We start from the raw sequence: 19,793 nt of genomic DNA on the forward strand, positions 1-19,793 counted from the left end.
AAATATAAATTAATTCCATGAAAGGTGGTTGTGCCTCCTAGTTAGGAATTAATTTATAACTTCCAAATCATGTAATAAAAATAATACGACAAAGATGCACATTTTGGTCTTTTATCAAGAACGTTCAAAATTACAAAAGAAAAGAAAACTAAGACTTTTAAAACAATAACATCCTAAACTAAGTCTACCTATGCACGATGTCACATCCTATCAGAGCATGCCCAACTGAAGCCTTAAGCCTCATCACCAACATCCTTATGATGATGATCACCTGCAACATAATTTAAACATATACAAGAACAACAAGGGAGTGAGAAACATCTCACTCAGTTTCAGGTGCAGAAATAAAAGTTAGATAATACACACAACAAATATAAGTCACATGTAAACAATACACATACATAATCAATATCACATATACACTTATTTATCATGCAATGATGTCATGGACTCGACTCATAAATGCATGCATGTGGCGCCATACGGAAGTTTCACATTTCTCATAGCTTGTTACATCACTAGTGACCCTAAGGTACACCTTGCTAGCATGTTACGTCGTGGGTGACCCTAAGGTACACCTTGTTAGCATGTTACATCATGGGTGACCCTAAGGTACACCTTGTTAGCATGTTACATCGTGGGTGACCCTAAGGCACACCTAAAATATCTCATTACATCACTGGTATGCGGCATAAGCGGCACACCTGGAGTTATATGTGTATATGATGCATGTCATACATTCATTATTTCATTGACTCAACATTTGACTTATTACAGAAGTTTCACATATACACTTATTTATCATGCAATGATGTCATGGACTCGACTCATAAATGCATGCATGTGGCGCCATACGGAAGTTTCACATTTCTCATAGCTTGTTACATCACTAGTGACCCTAAGGTACACCTTGCTAGCATGTTACGTCGTGGGTGACCCTAAGGTACACCTTGTTAGCATGTTACATCATGGGTGACCCTAAGGTACACCTTGTTAGCATGTTACATCGTGGGTGACCCTAAGGTACACCTAAAATATCTCATTACATCACTGGTATGCAGCATAAGCGGCACACCTGGAGTTGTATGTGTATATGATGCATGTCATACATTCATTATTTCATTGACTCAACATTTGACTTATTACAGAATTTCATTTAGTACATCATGTCATCATTTTTCATATTCTCATAATCATAGCTTGTCTCAATAGTCCATTCTTATGTTTTATGTCATTTGTGCATATTTCACATAATCATGTCAAAATTATTCCTCATAAGGTCCGCACAGGAATCCACAGAGAGTATTCTTATTCATATTAAAACTTAATTGTTTTTTAACATTAATTACATATTTATTTATTACTTCCAATGTGACACCCTCTACCCCAACATGTACATTGTAATAAATCTTTTCAGTTACAGTAAAAGGGTTCACATAAGAAACTTCAACAACTACACTAATTGAAATATCAAACATAAAACACAAGATTCTTTACAAATTGTTTTCAAAATAATATTACAGTACCAAATTCACATAAATATTTCATCCTAAAAATCCTTTGCCCCGATGTCACAATATCAGAGTATTTCCCAAAATAAAACAGTTGGCATTCTAGATGCCACTCGTAGCCGGATCTTCTCCACCTAAAATATCCACAATTTATACGGTGAGAAAAGAAGATATCTATATGCAAAGTACATCCAAACACACCATGTTAAAATCTCATCATATTTCTTTATTTAATAAATTATTTACGATCATGTATCATAGTTTATCAATTCATCATAATCCACTTAGATTTTATAATTAACAAAATCATTTATACCTTTTCTCATTCACATCATTAAAACAATTATTTCACTATTCATAACTCATGTCAATCTCAACATCATCAATAATTCATGCCAATCTCAACAATTAACACTATGTCAAGACCTCGCCACATCTGACACAAGTGATACGGGTTAATTGCCTCACTCAACCCACACCAGACCAGGGTCATGCCCTCCCTGTAGCATCACTTACCCAGGGGCCATGCCATCCCTAATCATTTGGTGTGAGGAAACACAATCACATTACAATCAATACAATCTCTTGCAATTAACCCTATGCCAGGGCTGCCATAAACGACATAAATGGTGGTGTTAACTGTCTTACTCATCCCACACCATGCTAGGGTCACGCCCTCCCTGTAGCACCACTTACCCAGGGGCCGTGCCGTCCCTAGTCATCGATGTGAGACACCACAATCACAATCAAAATCACATTCATACATCCTTTCATCTTATAACTCAAATTCATATCACGTACGCAATTCCATATCACATAGATAACAAATAAGCTCAATATAATAGGGTTTACATACCCCTCAAGCAATTCACATCAATATCATTAATTCTTAACAAGTAATATAACAATAACTTTCATTAATATAATAATCAATAGAATAATTAATATAAACAGTAAAACCCCTCATTATTCCAAAATCTAGCTCACCGCATTTTCCTTACAATTCATTCTTCTTCACAGATCATCATTCCTACACTTAGGCATATTTATAAACCTCAACACAGATAATTTTAATAGAACCAATAATTCTCCAAATCAAATAATTGTAAAATCAATCATAATCCTAAGGAATTCTTCCTCTACCCAATTCCCTCATGTACTATACATATAAATAATCCCCTTTTCCCCCGTACCTGGATAAATAGGAACTCAGGCAGAACCTCCTCCTCTTTTTCTTAAACCGGACCGTAACTAGAGTAGAACCTCCTCTATCTTCCTCCTCCTTTCTCTCCTTAGGCAGAACCTCCTCTACTGGATTCTTCTTCTTCTCTCTCCCCTTTTCCTTCCCCTCCTCTCTCTCTTTCTCCCTTTCTCTCTCTTCTTTCTCTCTCTAGGACCTCTTCTCCAAGTTATGAATTTCCAAATACCCTAGGGCCCTATTTATAGAAATTTTGAAGTTACTATGCACTATGCACTATTCATTAAAATAATATTATAAGTTACTATGCACTATTCATTAAAATATTAAAATTAATTAAAAAATTGAAACTTGCTTCCCTCGTGGTTTCCTTAGCAGCCATTTACTATTCACGTATACGTATACGTGAATAGTAAAATACGTATATGTAAATAGTAAAAATACGTATACATAAATAGTAAAATACGTATACGTAAATAGTAAAAATACGTATACATAAATAGTAAAATACGTATAAAAATATGATAATCCTTCTAATAATCCCAATACATAAGAATAAAATTTTTGGGATGTTACATTACTCCCCTCCTTTTAGAAATTTCGTCCTCGAAATTTTTGCAATGATAAACTCTTCGCTTCTTACTTCTAATTCTTATGCAACCTCATTACCTTACTTATACAACTCTATCAATTTCATCAAATGATTTCTAAGGGTAAGACAAATAACCTTGACAAGCCTATCCATATAAACAAAATCAATCTCTTAAGTGTCTCAGACAAATCTATCACTAAAGTCTTATCCATTCACCATTTTACTTCCAACATGGAGCGTCCAAGTGCTACAAAATTCTTAAAGACTTATAGTATGCTAATCACAAGTATACAATTGCTTCACTCCTCTCTTCATCATAGGTCATAATACTTCCGCTGCGCTACTCTGATACATCGTAGTAGTTCTTAAATGAATGCTAAGAGTACTATTACGTCCTTTTTCTAAGATCATCTTTCTTAATTCAAGGTTACTAAGCACCCAAATTTACTCTTTGCACTTCAAAACAATGTCGATTTCTATTTAAAAATGGTTATCTATACTTCTACCAATCTTCTCCATTAGATTCCCTAATAAAAGATCTGACTCCTAGGCTTCTCTGATCTCACCCATTAATTCACTAATCACTTTCAACATAATCAATTCAATGCCCCTAAGGATAATCTCACACATCAAGCATAAGTCTCTAAATTCTTCAATCAAATCCAATCCTTAAATAATCAAAAAAATATTATATCAGTGATCATCATAATCAAAGCATCTGTCACAATATTGATATTACTTCTATAATCATCTATAAAGATCAAACACCTAAGCATGTTAACTAGATACACATATCAAATCACTAATTTTACTATTCCATCTACAACCAAGTCAAACCTCTATCCATCACCTTATTCTATATCCTCATATCTTGTTACCAATATGAATCAACTAATTGTATTTCTCCAATTTCTCTCAATGATCCACTTGTTATTCGAGTCATACCTAATTTTTCACCACTAGGAGTAATCTCACAAGTCAGACTTAAATTCTTAAAAAGATCCATCTTTCTAATCATAAGGAAAATATAAAGGTTTTCTAATCAAAACATCAATTACCACAATGGCTTTGGCCAAATAACTAATAAGATCAAAATCTTATTTCTTAAGAAGTTTCTAACTATCTCTTTTGGTCAATAGATATTTAAAACTGAATACCTCAAGCTTAGAATCATATAGGTAATGTCTCCAATTCAAGGTCATGGGTAAGGTAATTCCTCTCATGAATTCTCAATTTTCTAGAAGTATAAGCTATTATTTGATCCATTTTGCATTCACATTCTATCCAAACCTACCTTAGGAACATAAATATATACCACAAAAGACTTTCTAAAATCTAGTAGTATTAACATTAGTCAATCTTGCCTTAAGAGTTGGAACTACTCTCATACCTACTATCCCACATAAAGACAATACCCCTCTTAGTAATATAGTTAAGGGCAATGCTATCTTAAAAATTCCTTTAATAAATCTCCAATAATAATAAATTAATATCATAAAACTCTTATCTTCACTAACTGGATTAGATATCTCCCCACTTAAACACAACTTCTCCAAGAGTCATATCCATGTTTACCTCAACTGGAATTTATAGGGACAAGAAAACTTATCTCATACAATAAAAATAAATTAATCAATTAAACAAGCAATCACTCAATCAATAAAAATAAGATAAAATAAAATAATAATACTTTGATAACTCAACATACATCCGTCTTGAATATATCTCCACCCTTAACTACAATATGATCATATCATACCCTAAGATCACTTTTACTAACCACACTACATTCACCAATTGATCCCTAAGGTCATCTATCCACATATCAACCTACCTGCATATTAAATCATATTCGAATACCTACTTTAAACCTTCATATATATCATCCATATGAACAACCTTTACCACATAGCATCATACAACCTTAAACAACCTCTTAATCCATATGATAACGCACCGAAATATTTTAACAAAGTCAATTCTTATCCTTGCATTGCCTACTAACCCAAAAACATTATTATACATCCTAACTTCTCTTTTAAACAACTACCAAAGAAAACAACACATCCCACGTGATCTCAACCTATCACCAAAGAAAGCTAAGTGATTAAACTACAACTCTTATGAAGACATCAGAATTTAAAAGGATCATCTTCTTAGCTAAAAATTCAAAAATCACCACAGATATATTCAATGCTTACAACTAGACCTTTGCTCATCAAAGTAACTATAACGGGAGTGCAAACATCCCCTACACACTAATGCATCAACATCTAAGCCACAAAATACCTCAATCCTTCCAAACTTACTTCTTACCACCTCAAATTTAAATCAAATTTTCTCACCACAAATTTAAACCAAACGATTCACATATTCGTATAAAAAAGACTTAGAAAATATGCGGCTATCAAATTCTAGAAATCATCAATTCTTCAATTTCTCCTTAAAAAAAAATACCAAAACCCCATTTCTCGACATATGTCATCCTTGAATTCAATCGCTACAACTATAGCTTTCAAAAATTTCACTAATCGTAAACTCTTAGTACACTTAAAATAAATCCATGTCTTATTCAAATCTAAGGCCTCAATAATTCCTATAATATTAGCACAGTATCTCGTCTATTATTCACACATATGCTTTCAACACAAGCGATATCACTAAACCACTACCTCTTACGTAAGCAAGAAATATCAACAAATAAGCGATTATCAAAGAAGCAATCAAAAATAGCATTCATCAAAATCTATCATACAAATCCTGAGAACACATTGCACACAAATAACAACATAATCAATCATCACATTAGCACATCAATCAACTCATCACATTATTAATCTACCAAACAAGCATAGTAGACTCATAACTCACGGCCGATTGGATCGGCCTGCTCTGATACCACTAAATGTGACACCCTCTACCCCAACATGTACATTGTAATAAATCTTTTCAGTTACAGTAAAAGGGTTCACATAAGAAACTTCAACAACTACACTAATTGAAATATCAAACATAAAACACAAGATTCTTTACAAATTGTTTTCAAAATAATATTACAGTACCAAATTCACATAAATATTTCATCCTAAAAATCCTTTGCCCCGATGTCACAATATCAGAGTATTTCCCAAAATAAAACAGTTGGCATTCTAGATGCCACTCGTAGCCGGATCTTCTCCACCTAAAATATCCACAATTTATACGGTGAGAAAAGAAGATATCTATATGCAAAGTACATCCAAACACACCATGTTAAAATCTCATCATATTTCTTTATTTAATAAATTATTTACGATCATGTATCATAGTTTATCAATTCATCATAATCCACTTAGATTTTATAATTAACAAAATCATTTATACCTTTTCTCATTCACATCATTAAAACAATTATTTCACTATTCATAACTCATGTCAATCTCAACATCATCAATAATTCATGCCAATCTCAACAATTAACACTATGTCAAGACCTCGCCACATCTGACACAAGTGATACGGGTTAATTGCCTCACTCAACCCACACCAGACCAGGGTCATGCCCTCCCTGTAGCATCACTTACCCAGGGGCCATGCCATCCCTAATCATTTGGTGTGAGGAAACACAATCACATTACAATCAATACAATCTCTTGCAATTAACCCTATGCCAGGGCTGCCATAAACGACATAAATGGTGGTGTTAACTGTCTTACTCATCCCACACCATGCTAGGGTCACGCCCTCCCTATAGCACCACTTACCCAGGGGCCGTGCCGTCCCTAGTCATCGATGTGAGACACCACAATCACAATCAAAATCACATTCATACATCCTTTCATCTTATAACTCAAATTCATATCACGTACGCAATTCCATATCACATAGATAACAGATAAGCTCAATATAATAGGGTTTACATACCCCTCAAGCAATTCACATCAATATCATTAATTCTTAACAAGTAATATAACAATAACTTTCATTAATATAATAATCAATAGAATAATTAATATAAACAGTAAAACCCCTCATTATTCCAAAATCTAGCTCACCGCATTTTCCTTACAATTCATTCTTCTTCACAGATCATCATTCCTACACTTAGGCATATTTATAAACCTCAACACAGATAATTTTAATAGAACCAATAATTCTCCAAATCAAATAATTGTAAAATCAATCATAATCCTAAGGAATTCTTCCTCTACCCAATTCCCTCATGTACTATACATATAAATAATCCCCTTTTCCCCCGTACCTGGATAAATAGGAACTCAGGCAGAACCTCCTCCTCTTTTTCTTAAACCGGACCGTAACTAGAGTAGAACCTCCTCTATCTTCCTCCTCCTTTCTCTCCTTAGGCAGAACCTCCTCTACTGGATTCTTCTTCTTCTCTCTCCCCTTTTCCTTCCCCTCCTCTCTCTCTTTCTCCCTTTCTCTCTCTTCTTTCTCTCTCTAGGACCTCTTCTCCAAGTTATGAATTTCCAAATACCCTAGGGCCCTATTTATAGAAATTTTGAAGTTACTATGCACTATGCACTATTCATTAAAATAATATTATAAGTTACTATGCACTATTCATTAAAATATTAAAATTAATTAAAAAATTGAAACTTGCTTCCCTCGTGGTTTCCTTAGCAGCCATTTACTATTCACGTATACGTATACGTGAATAGTAAAATACGTATATGTAAATAGTAAAAATACGTATACATAAATAGTAAAATACGTATACGTAAATAGTAAAAATACGTATACATAAATAGTAAAATACGTATAAAAATATGATAATCCTTCTAATAATCCCAATACATAAGAATAAAATTTTTGGGATGTTACATCCAACAAGGAACAAAGTAGAGCAAACAGAAAATAAAATTGAACACATTAATACTTTGCATGTTCCTAGAAGCATGCAACAAGCAAGGGATTGGGGACCAATTCGACAATTAGACTATCCAACAATTATTCCCACATCCCCGAGCGAGATTTCTCACTCTCCCCTTACTTGGATAAGCAGGAGCTGAAACTTGAACAGGACCTTGTTACTTTTTTCCTCTGGACTCTCTCTTTCTTTCTCTCTCTTCCTTTCTCTTTCTCTCTCTTTCTTTCTCTTTCTCTCTCTCTCTTTCTCTCTCTCTCTTTCTCTCTCTTTCTCTCTCTAAGTTTTTACCTTCTCAGTTAGTTATAATTTTTTTTCACCCATGCCTCCTATTTATAGGCATTCAAGGGTACCCGGAACGACCCGTTCTGAATCCGAAACGGCCCGTTCTGAAGTCATTCGTTACATGCAAAATTTACAACTGGAACGGCTCGTTCTAAAATCAGAACGGCCCATTCTAGGGTTCATTTTACACACATTGACCATCATTGGAACGACCCATTTCTAACTTGGATTTTTAGGCATTTTTAGAATCTTGGAACATCCCGTTTCACTTCGGGAACGACCCATTCTAGAATAACCAAAATTGGCTTCTTTACCAATTGAGAACGAGTCGTTCCACTTTTGGAACGACCCGTTCTGCTACTTCAAAAATAGTTTTTTTTTTCATAGTTTGGAACGGCCCGTTCCACTTTTTGGAACAGCCTGTTCTGGCCTAAAAAAATCAGAATTTTATATAAAAATTTTCATAAATAATTTAAATTATTACAAATCTTTACAATATTCTATAAAACCCCTTTAATTAATTAAAATAACTATAAAAAAAATATTCATAAATATAAAAATAAATAATAATTAATATTGTATTAGTAGAAAATTCAGGGTGTTACAATATATTAGGGCATCTCCAATGGAAGCAACTCAAATGAGTTGCTTCATGCATTGGAAAATGAAAAATGTGGTCCCCAGGGTGCCATGTTAGCATTAAGCAACTTAAACAGAAATTTACTACAATGGTAAAAAACTTTAAGAAATTCAATTTTTAGAATTTTTTTTCTAATCATTTATGAACTAAATTTAAATTTTAATTAAAAAATACAATTGCGCTACAATAAAAAATGATAAATATTTAAATACCTGAGAAAATTAATTATAAAATTTCATTATTCTTTTCGTTTCATTACAACTTATTAATTAAGCATGGTATAAGAAAAAAATAAATTCTTAAAATAAATATTATTTTTATTTTTAATACATTATTAATTATATTTTTGTTATTTATATATTTTAAAAAGTTGTTGTGTTATATATTTACAAAAATGAAAAATAAAATTAATTTTATAAAATACTCTATTTATAGCAAGATTGTATTGTGGCAGTGGGTTGGTCGTTGGTTTTATTTATTTATTTTTATTTTTATTTTTTTATTTATTTAAGCCTAACGTCTTCTTTCAGTGCCTTTTCATTTTTCTTCCACTTCAATTCCTCCTCCGACGCGCCGTCTCCGTTCCTCCACTTCAATGTTGTCTGCCTAAAACCTTATGCCACCATTGTTGCCACCACCTCCGCCGCGCGCCAGGCCCAGGTCTGGGTCCAAAACGTCCACCGCTGTCGACAACAGCGTCGTTGGCTCCGGCTTCAATCCATTTCGCTCCGATCAGGTCACACAGCAGAATGTCCAACCGCGCGCCCCCGCCGTCCAACCCCGCGCCTCCGCCGTCTAACCAACGCTTCACCACCGCGCCTCCTTCCGTTTACAAAGCTAAGGGACGGTTGCTTCACTAAGCAACCCTCTCTCTTTTGCAAGAAACTCTTGCTGCCATGTCACACTGCTCTAATTATTTTAGCTTAATCAGTAATATCTTAATTAAACTCGAACTTGCGAGTAGTTTTCAGTCTTTTAGACACCGACTCAATTTAAGCAAGGAAAGCTCACTTTGACAGTATGACTACATTCGGGTTCAAAGATATAATTTTTATTTATTAATTTTTATATTATTTTAATGATAATATCATTTACAACTTTAAATATAGTTTATTTAAAATGTTCAAGAAAATTAAAATAATAAAATAAAAAGACATGGGTTTTCTGTGAGTTGACTTGAACCTGAAAAAATTTGACAAAGATGATAATAAGTTTTAAAATTATAATCTCACCTTAAAAGCTGAACCTAGCCCACCTTTTAGAGGCAGCGAAAACAAACTTGCCACATTGCCATGCCTAGTGGTCTAAAGTTCAAATACAAAGGCAATATATTGTTTAACGGAGAACTACGTCACTCACATGGTGATCCTACTTTACTTAAACATAACACTACTTGGTAGAAAATACGTGTATTTTTTTTACCAAAAATTATATGATTAAAATACTCTCATTGAAAAACAATTAATTAATTCTTAAAATCACTCTGATTAAAAAATATAGGTTCTCAAAGAAATATAATTTGACGATCAGATTCAAAACTAAAAAATATGAGAATTTAAGTTTATAACAGAGGAGTATATTTTACTCAATCAACTACTTAAAGGCATCTTGATTAGAACATGCAAATTAAAGATTAAACTTTTTTGTACGAGACCGAGAATATCTTCCAAAGGTCACAGTGCTAGTCAGGTGAAGCAGAACCATTATAACACTACTAATTTGTAGTAATATATAGTAGTAATTTTTATATAAAAATAAATGAAAACATATATTGATTTTTTCTTCCATAGCATATCATTGTTTACCATATTTTCTTTCTATTGTTTTATTTCTTTCTTGTTATATCACTTGCATCATAATTACTATTATTATAATAATTATTATTATTATTTAAATATATTTTAATTTCTTAAATTTAAAATTAGTCTTTGTAATTTTATTTTTTTAAAAAAATTTAATCATTATATTTAAATTTTATTAAAAACTATAAAATATTTTCATATAAAATCTAATTATTGATATGTCTTTTAATTAAAAATAATAATATTAAATCTAACTGATATTATATAATTATCTCAATTTAACATTTTCAAATATATAATTAGTGATCTAAACATAAAAACAAAATTTTTAGAAGTTATAAAAGATAAAAATAAAATTATCCTAAATGTAAAAAAATAAAAATATATTGAAACTCATTATTATTAGAGTTGTAAAGTTTTTTACACTAACAACCAATCATATTTTTTAAATTATTTTATTTTATTTTTATTTAATTAAATGAGCAAATAACATGACAATATTAAGATATTTGATTGGTTGCTAGTTTAAAAAAAATTTACGCATATAAATGATTAACTCTTGTTGTTGTTATTATTATTATTATTATTATTATTATTATTACTAAGACTTTGTTTGGATTTGAGGATGGAAAAGAGGGAGTGGAAAAGGAGGGATTTGAAGGGAAAGTGAGTGGAAAGTGAGGTTGTTTGGAATAAGGAAAAGTGAGTGAAAAGTGTAGAGAAAATTTGTGAGTGAATTGATTGATGTGATAGATAAAAAAAAATTTTAATTGATGATTTTGTAAGATTACTATTTTGCCCTTAGGTTAAAAAGAAGTTTATAATTATTATAATTAAAAGATAAATATAAAAATTTTAACTAAAAAAATAAATATAAAATCTTAATTTAAAAATAATTTAATTTAAATATTTGCTTTAAATTTAATAATAGATAAAAATTAAAAATTTAATAGATGAATATGTAATTTACACTTTTATCCTTAGATTAAAATGAGCATAATATTATTTATTGTAAATAATAATAATTACAATAAAATTATATTAATAGATATAATTTATTAAAAAAATAATAAATAATGATAATAATAAATAATAAATATTAGAAAAATAATAACAATCATAATAAATAATAATGATAGTAATTATAATAAATAATAATAATATTAATAATAATGATAATAATAATAATATTTATAATAATAAATAATAATAACAAAATATATTATGATAATTATATTTTCTAACATTATTTTATTAATGTTTATGAAAGTGTTATTATTTTAATTTTATAAACATGTATTACTTTATTTTTTTTATATTTCCACCTTTTGGTGTCAATATTTAAATAATATAATTTTTTTAATATAAAAAAAATGTACAATAAATTTTTTTAAAGTTAATTAATAAATTAAAAAATTAATAAATTATTGACATAAATTAGAATGAAATGAAGATACATTTGTTAATTGTATAAGTTAGTTTTTACCAATTAAAAAATTAAGAAATTTTTAACATTACAAATTTGGGGTTGCATTTTTATCCATAACAAAGAATTTGGAACGGTCCGTTCTCAACTAAGGTTTTTAAGCCAATTTACTAGTTTGGAACGGTCAGTTCCAGTTTGGGAACGGCCCGTTACAGTTTGGGAACGGCCCGTTCTAGACTACTAAATTACCCTTGTTTTAGTAGTTTGGAACGGGCTGTTCCAATTTTGGAGCGGCCCGTTCTGGGCACGCCTAGAAGCGAAAATATGCCACATAATTGATTATGTATGGTACATAATCGATTATGTGTCATGCATAATTAATTATGCACGTGATTTTTAAAAGGGCAACCATGTCTTTTAATTCTTGCCAACGTGACTTTCTCCGTTTTTCTCCATAATTTATCGAAGAACCCTCCGTACAGCTTTCTCGCTTTTCCCTGCTTTTCTTTTTTTGTATTTTGTTCGAAATAAACAAGTTTTATCTTCACTTTTCATCACTTTTTATTCGTCGTGAATAATAAATCAGCCAAAACAAATAGGGAGTAAATCTCATGGGCTTGGTAGTTGGTGACCCATAATTAAAATAATATTTATGATGGCTACGGATTCCCGATTTCCGACACTGACAGGGTGATCCTGGACAAATATTGTATGAAGCAACGACACCTGTATGGTGCTTTTGTACGGCACACAATTATGGTACTATCTAACAGTCAGCGAAGGCAATGAGATCTAAACTTCAAATGTACACATCATCGTAATCTCCAACATTAACTCTTCAACGTGTGGAAGAGTAGCTGAAATTAAACCGTAATCACGACCATAAAGAACCATTAATTTTTTCCCATCCAATAATAGTACTATATAAACGGCTCCAACTCCTATACAAAAAACATCAGTGCCACCCCACAAGAGAGTGCCATTTCCTCTCTTCCGAAATCAAAACCGAAAATACCAAAACAAAGTCCAAGGTTGTTGGAGGTTGGAACAAAGAAAGAAACATGACTGTGTCGGCTTCGTTTCCTTCCATTTCCAAGAACCGTACTTTGGTCATTGGAGGAACTGGCTTCATGGGTCAGTTCATAACTAAGGCAAGCCTTGCCTTAGGGTACCCTACGTTTCTGCTCCTCAGGCCTGGCCCTGTCTCACCTTCCAAGGCTGCCATTGTCAAAACCTTTCAAGACAAAGGTGCTAAGGTCATCCATGTGAGTACCACTCCTCCATTTTCTTTACCTTTTTCTCAATGCATCAAGCATCAATATTTTCGTTTCACATTTTTTCTTCTTCTTTTGTGTTAAAGTGTTTTGTGCATCCATCGTTATGTTCCACTTAAAATCAGTATGCTGGGTATATGTTTTTTAAACGTAATTTTTCACTTGAGTGAAACTCAAGTAAAGTTTAAAAAAAAACGTTACACTCAAATTTTTGTTTTCTTTTACACTAAAATATGCATTTTTTTTGTGAATGATATTTTAAATCGATAATCATACAGTAATACACATCTAACGACAACACTTGTCAGTTGTCACTAAACTTTAACCTATATTATAAATATAATATATATTAATATAGAGAACATATTAAATGAGAAATTTTTTTTTATAAGAAATGAAATAATTAAAATATAATTTTTAAATTAATTTTATAAATTATCAAGTTTTAGCATATTAAGTAAAAGAAAATTAATCTAAGAATTATATTTTAACTCTCTCATCTTTCATAATAAATTTCCTCTCACTTGATACGTTCCTTGTTAAAAGTAAACATAAATTATTGTGATATAATATATATTATTAAATATTATTTAAAATTAATATTAAAATTATATATATTATATCTATAATAATATTTTTTTATGTGAATGCATATGATATATTTGTGTATTATATATTAAACTTTATTATTGTCTCTGTGTATCTGGAAAAAGTGTTGAGGGTTTTCACGTGACTAGCTAGTACCGAAAGTAATCACACCACACCTTCATCATTTTGTTCAGCGTTTTGTTAATAAAGTTTGGTTCTAGAGAATATTTTTAGTCTTACAGTACTTTGTACATGCATAATTACAATCAAACTAGCAGTGGTGAGTTAGATAATATAAAAGGAAAAAAGTCTAAAATTATTTTTTTTATCATTATTATAAATATAAAAGAAAAAACAATGTTTTCTGCGTGTGAACTTGCACAGTTTGATTAAAAATTGAGATAAATTATTTTTTCCTCAAATTTTTTTTTTAACATTTGATTTTCGTTGTTAAAAAATTTAATGTTTTTAATCTATGTTAATATAAAGGTACATGTGGTTTTAGTCTTTTATCGAGAACTAAAAATACGTGTTTAATTAAAATGTGGACATTTAAAATATTTTAAATTTTTAATGACTAAAACTGTATTAACCTGATTTGAAAGACCACAATTTTATTTTATGCAAAAATTAGAAAGAAAAAAAAAAAGAAGAAGAAAAGTCGTATTTTAATGTGATGCTAAAAGAAGTACTCGTGAATCTTCGACTTAGAAGTGAGTTTAACGAATATGTACAAAACTTTAAATTCGAATTTTATTTATGTGATTGTAATACTTTTTATGGATAAAATAAAATACGAAATTCTCACTAATTCATTACACTCCTCGGTCACAACAACTATTAAGGGAAAAGAGTAACTTCAATCCATCAATTTTTTTCAGTCACGTTTTGTTTCTAAAAATATGCTAATGAAGGTTTAAAGGATAAACAAATACACACTAAATTAAGGGTTGAACTAATTTATTTTCTTTTCATTCAATTAATTAATTATAAAATATTGACAAATAATTAATATAGTATCTTAATTCCCCTTAGTGATCATTTTTATTTGCTGAGATTTGGGTAAGCACGAAACATGATCCGAGACATCCTTAAAATTTTAAAATGAACATTATTGATATCGATGAATTTCCTTTGTGGTCCATGATATTTTTGTCTTCACCATTATGCTCATTATTTTATTTATCTTTTTCGGGTGATGGCGACTTTACATTTATGTTTGGTTTTGACTTTCCATTGATATAGTTTAACCATTTGTGTTTGGTAGGGCGTCATAAATGACAAGGAATTGATGGAGAAGATTTTGAAGGAATATGAGATAGACGTGGTGATTTCTCTTGTAGGAGGTGAAAGATTGTTGGATCAGATTACATTGGTGGAGGCCATAAAATGTGTGAAGAGTGTGAAGGTATAAATTGAGTTATTACAAAATCTTTTATTTATTTATATTTATTTAATTATTATAGAGATAAGAAATGTGTGGATGAAAATGAATTTAACAATTAGTGTTGTAAAGGTTTGAACCACTGAAGTTAATCTAGTACTTGGTTAGGAGAGGAGAGATTATTAGCGTGTTTGGAAACACGTTTCAAACGTGGAAAACCACGTTGAACGTGGAAGCTATCAACGTGGTTTTCCACGTTTGAAACGTGTTTCAAAACACGCTCTATGATAAAAAATATGAAAATTTAGATTCAATTCTCATTGTGATCATCTTTGTTGCAGAGGTTTGTGCCGTCAGAGTTTGGGCATGACGTGGACAGAGCAGATCCGGTAGAGCCAGGGCTGAGAATGTATAAAGAGAAGCGTTTGGTGAGGCGAATGGTTGAGGAGTATGGAATTCCTTACACAAACATATGCTGCAATTCCATTGCTTCTTGGCCTTATCATGACAATTGCCATCCAACCCAGCTTCCTCCACCACTCGATCGCTTTCAAATCTACGGTGATGGCAACGTCAAAGGTAATAAATAATATCCTCCCATAAATATTTATTTTATAAATTTAATTCCATTTTTAATAAATAAATTATATTTTACATTTATCATAAATAATATATTAAACACAAACGTGTATTTTGTATAAGAACATTTTTAAGAATTATTCTTTAATAAAAATATTTATAAGAATTCTTTTAACTTTTTTATTTAATCTAGTGTTTATTTATGAATAAACATGAAAGTTATCTTATTCGAGAGTTTCTTTAGAAATTATTTTTTGACTAAAGTATTTTTAAAAATTCTTTTAATTTTTTATATAATTCAATTTTTATTTATAATATTTGTTTATGAACTAATTGTTTTAAAATAAATTATCAACAATTAAAATATTAATAATTTACATGGTGGTATAATGATGTTTTTATTATTAATAATTTTTTAAAAAAAATTATTGAAGTTTTATTTAGAAATAAAAATAAAAATAAATTAAAAACATCTTATCAAAGAAAGATTGTTTAAAACATTCCTGTTAATTAATAATTTCTAAAAATTACTCTTCTTCAATAAATATACTATTATTTTATATAAGAGAAGTTTAAAAATAAAACGTGAACATTTTTTTTAAAAAAATCACGACTATAGTAATCTAGTCTCTCTCCTCTCCTCTTCTAGATTTTTTTTTTCCTTCTCTATATGTATTTTTTGCTAAGACTAAGTTGCTAAAAAAAAAAATAACCGTATCATTTATAGAAAATTTACTCTTTTTTAACATATTTTTTATTATATACTAAAATTTATTATAAATCACAAATATTTATGAGTCTTAATTATCTCTTTTTTTTATTATTATAATTTTTAACTAAAATGTGTCGGAAAAAGTGCATAAGAAAGCGTGATAATTATTTAATTTTGTGTTTTAAAACCTCCTTCAAGCAGTTTAATTATGTTAAAATTAAATTAAAACTAATAGAGAAAAGATCCTTTACAAATTGATGATTAGATGATAAAAATTTGAATAGTAAGAGTTGCTAATTAAAGATAATACACTGAGACATAAACTTGATGTTGATTATGGTTAGTATTGAAAAGTTTGTTCTATGTGCATTGTGCAGCATACTTCGTTGATGGCAATGATATTGGAAGGTTCACAATGTTGGCCATTGATGATATCAGAACGCTGAACAAAAACGTTCATTTTCGACCCGCCACTAACTGTTATTCTGTCAACGAGCTTGCTTCTTTATGGGAAAAGAAAATTGATCGTAAGATTCCCCGAGTCACCATCACAGGGGATGATCTTCTCGCCATAGCTGCAGGTTCAATCAGTGCCATATTATTATCAATTATCTTAATTATACCATTCATCATATAATGAATATTAATGAATGATTAACACTTTGTGTGCAGAAAATTGTATACCCCAAAGTATTGTAGCATCCTTCACCCATGATATTTTCATCAACGGTTGCCAAGTTAACTTCAGCACAGATGGACCTAATGATACTGAGATTTGCACTCTATACCCAGATGAAAAATTCAGAACCTTGGAGGAATGCTACGAGGACTTTGTCCCCATGATCCATGACAAGAATAATATTCATGCAGGAACAAATGATGAAGTTAAAATTAATAATGACAGAAAGACTTTGGTAGAGACAGGAACAACCGAAGAAATTAAGGACATGAAGCCTTTGGTAGAGTCGGTGCCAATAACAGCTATGGGCTAGATCAGAAAGAGAAACGACTCAATATTTTCTGTTCTCACTGTTCACAAACTATGGTGGGGGCAGAAATTCATTATATTCATCAATAATCAATGAATTTTACTCATAAGATGTTGTGGAGGCTAGGATCACCCCGTTTTCTTATGTATTAAGGTCAAGCTGTTTCATTTCACCCAAATAATTAGTTCGAAATTAAGAGCTTGTTACAATAAATTCTTGTCACTTGGTTTTGGGTTGTACTTTCCATGTACTCATGTAGTATTTTCAGATAATATAATTACTAGCTACCATTATGTATCATGGGATCCTATGTTCAAAATGTATGTACGTACGATGTTATTTGAGGTTAATGAATTCTGTGTCCTTATTGATGGATATGCATGCAACTAATTAATTTTCATTGATGAAATAATAACCCTCCCTATATATGATTAATCTTCTTAATGCTCCTTAATTAATTTTTCAAGCTGTTTGATATATTAATTTCTGTTGTACTCCTTCCATTTTTTTATAGTTATTTTGACATTATTTTTTTTTCATTTTTTATTGTTATTTTTTTTAAAATTAATGACTTATTAATTTTTTTAAAATATTTTTATCTTTAGTAATTAATATATGTTTACTATAAATAATGTATTTATTCATTTTTAATATATTTATCTCTTCTTCAACCACCTAAAAAATATAATAAAATATAAAATATAAATATTTTAAAAAATTAAAATATCAATTATTTTTTTAATTCTTATACATAAATTTTAACCGTCAAATAATTAAAAAAATTGGAGGGAATAACTTTTATATCAATTGTGGTCGAGACACGTACATCTACTGTGAATTCGACAACTCAACAACTAACTGAGTAACATTGACTAGATATTGACCAGGTGGGTTACAAATGATAAACAATGTAATGATTTAATGGACCCTCATCTCAACACTCCAACCACCACTCTATAAGGTGGTAATTGACTCAAAAAGAAGCTATGCATTATTTTGAGTCTCAGAATTTCTATGGCACGAAAAATTATTATTTGGTGCTAAATTATTAAGTATTTATGGTTTTAATTAATTATTACATGATCATCCATTTTAATTTTTTTATGAAAAATTAATAATAGTTGATAATATATATGTCATGTAAAGACTAGTCAAAGATTAAATGATCTAAGATTACTAAACAATTTCTCTCAAGGTATAGTACTTATTAACTTGAATTTCAAAATAATTTTTGTGATACGTAGGATAAAACGTATCATAACATATAAATAATATAAAACTAAATAACCTTGATATAATAAATAAACTCAAAATATATATAAGTAGAAAAAATCATATTATTAACATAAACTAGGTTTAATGAAATAACAAAAATTACAAAAGAATTAAAACCAAAATTTTCAAACTAAATAACATGAAACAAATCTTAACTAGTTCTAATTATGTCTTGATGTCACATGTTTTATCAAAGTATAACTCATCATTAAGGACAATGTCTCATCACAAACGTCGATCCTCAATACCATATTGATGATCACCTGCAGAAGACACAAAAACAACACAAAAGAAAAAGAGTGAGAAACATCTCACTTTAATTTATGGTACAAGAATGCAAATCTAATAGTCAAACATAAATAAGACATATAACAAGATATCACATACATAGATAAACAAAACATCACACTTGCATTGTTGCTAGCAATATGTAATATTCTAAATTTCTAATACAATACTTAATTACAATATTATATAATTTTGGTATTCTCAATTTTATTATTATTATTATTATCTTATTCTTAAAATAATAGTCTAAATTTGTAGTTGTCATATTTTAAAATAAATAGAGATTAAGTAAAATATTTTTATATAATTTTAATACATTAAAATTTTTATTACAATATTTCCAGTAAACTAAAATGAAAGTATAATATTTAATTATATTATAAAAT

General features: G+C 29.9%; 1 protein-coding gene and 1 long non-coding RNA gene across 2 annotated transcripts; one reads left to right on the top strand and one right to left on the bottom strand.

The window, feature by feature from the left end:
• Positions 1–1,472: 1,472 nt before the first annotated feature.
• LOC145953027 (uncharacterized) lies at positions 1,473–8,110 on the bottom strand. Its single transcript, XR_014430547.1, has 3 exons — positions 7,542–8,110; positions 2,705–6,482; positions 1,473–1,645 (listed from the first exon to the last, which is right to left on the bottom strand). It is a non-coding gene; the product is annotated as an uncharacterized LOC145953027 (long non-coding RNA).
• Positions 8,111–13,253: 5,143 nt separating this feature from the next.
• LOC109813851 (leucoanthocyanidin reductase) lies at positions 13,254–18,219 on the top strand. The gene is made up of 5 exons (XM_020378115.3): positions 13,254–13,583; positions 15,448–15,588; positions 15,906–16,143; positions 17,233–17,436; positions 17,528–18,219. Exons 1-5 carry the CDS (start codon positions 13,380–13,382, stop codon positions 17,845–17,847), a joined length of 1,107 nt encoding a protein of 368 aa, XP_020233704.1. The 5' UTR covers positions 13,254–13,379; the 3' UTR covers positions 17,848–18,219.
• The last annotated feature ends 1,574 nt before the right edge of the window (positions 18,220–19,793 follow it).

Source organism: Cajanus cajan, chromosome 11 (assembly GCF_000230855.2).
Source record: "Cajanus cajan strain Asha chromosome 11, NIPB_CcT2T_4, whole genome shotgun sequence".
NCBI lineage: Eukaryota > Viridiplantae > Streptophyta > Magnoliopsida > Fabales > Fabaceae > Cajanus > Cajanus cajan.

Excerpts from the sequence above, each read along its gene's own strand:
- LOC109813851 (XM_020378115.3), top strand. The coding sequence starts at position 13,380 with ATGACTGTGTCGGCTTCGTTTCCTTCCATTTCCAAGAACCGTACTTTG. Across the intron at positions 15,589-15,905 it reads AATGTGTGAAGAGTGTGAAG|AGGTTTGTGCCGTCAGAGTT; the intron begins GTATAAATTGAG and ends TCTTTGTTGCAG. Across the intron at positions 16,144-17,232 it reads CGGTGATGGCAACGTCAAAG|CATACTTCGTTGATGGCAAT; the intron begins GTAATAAATAAT and ends TGCATTGTGCAG.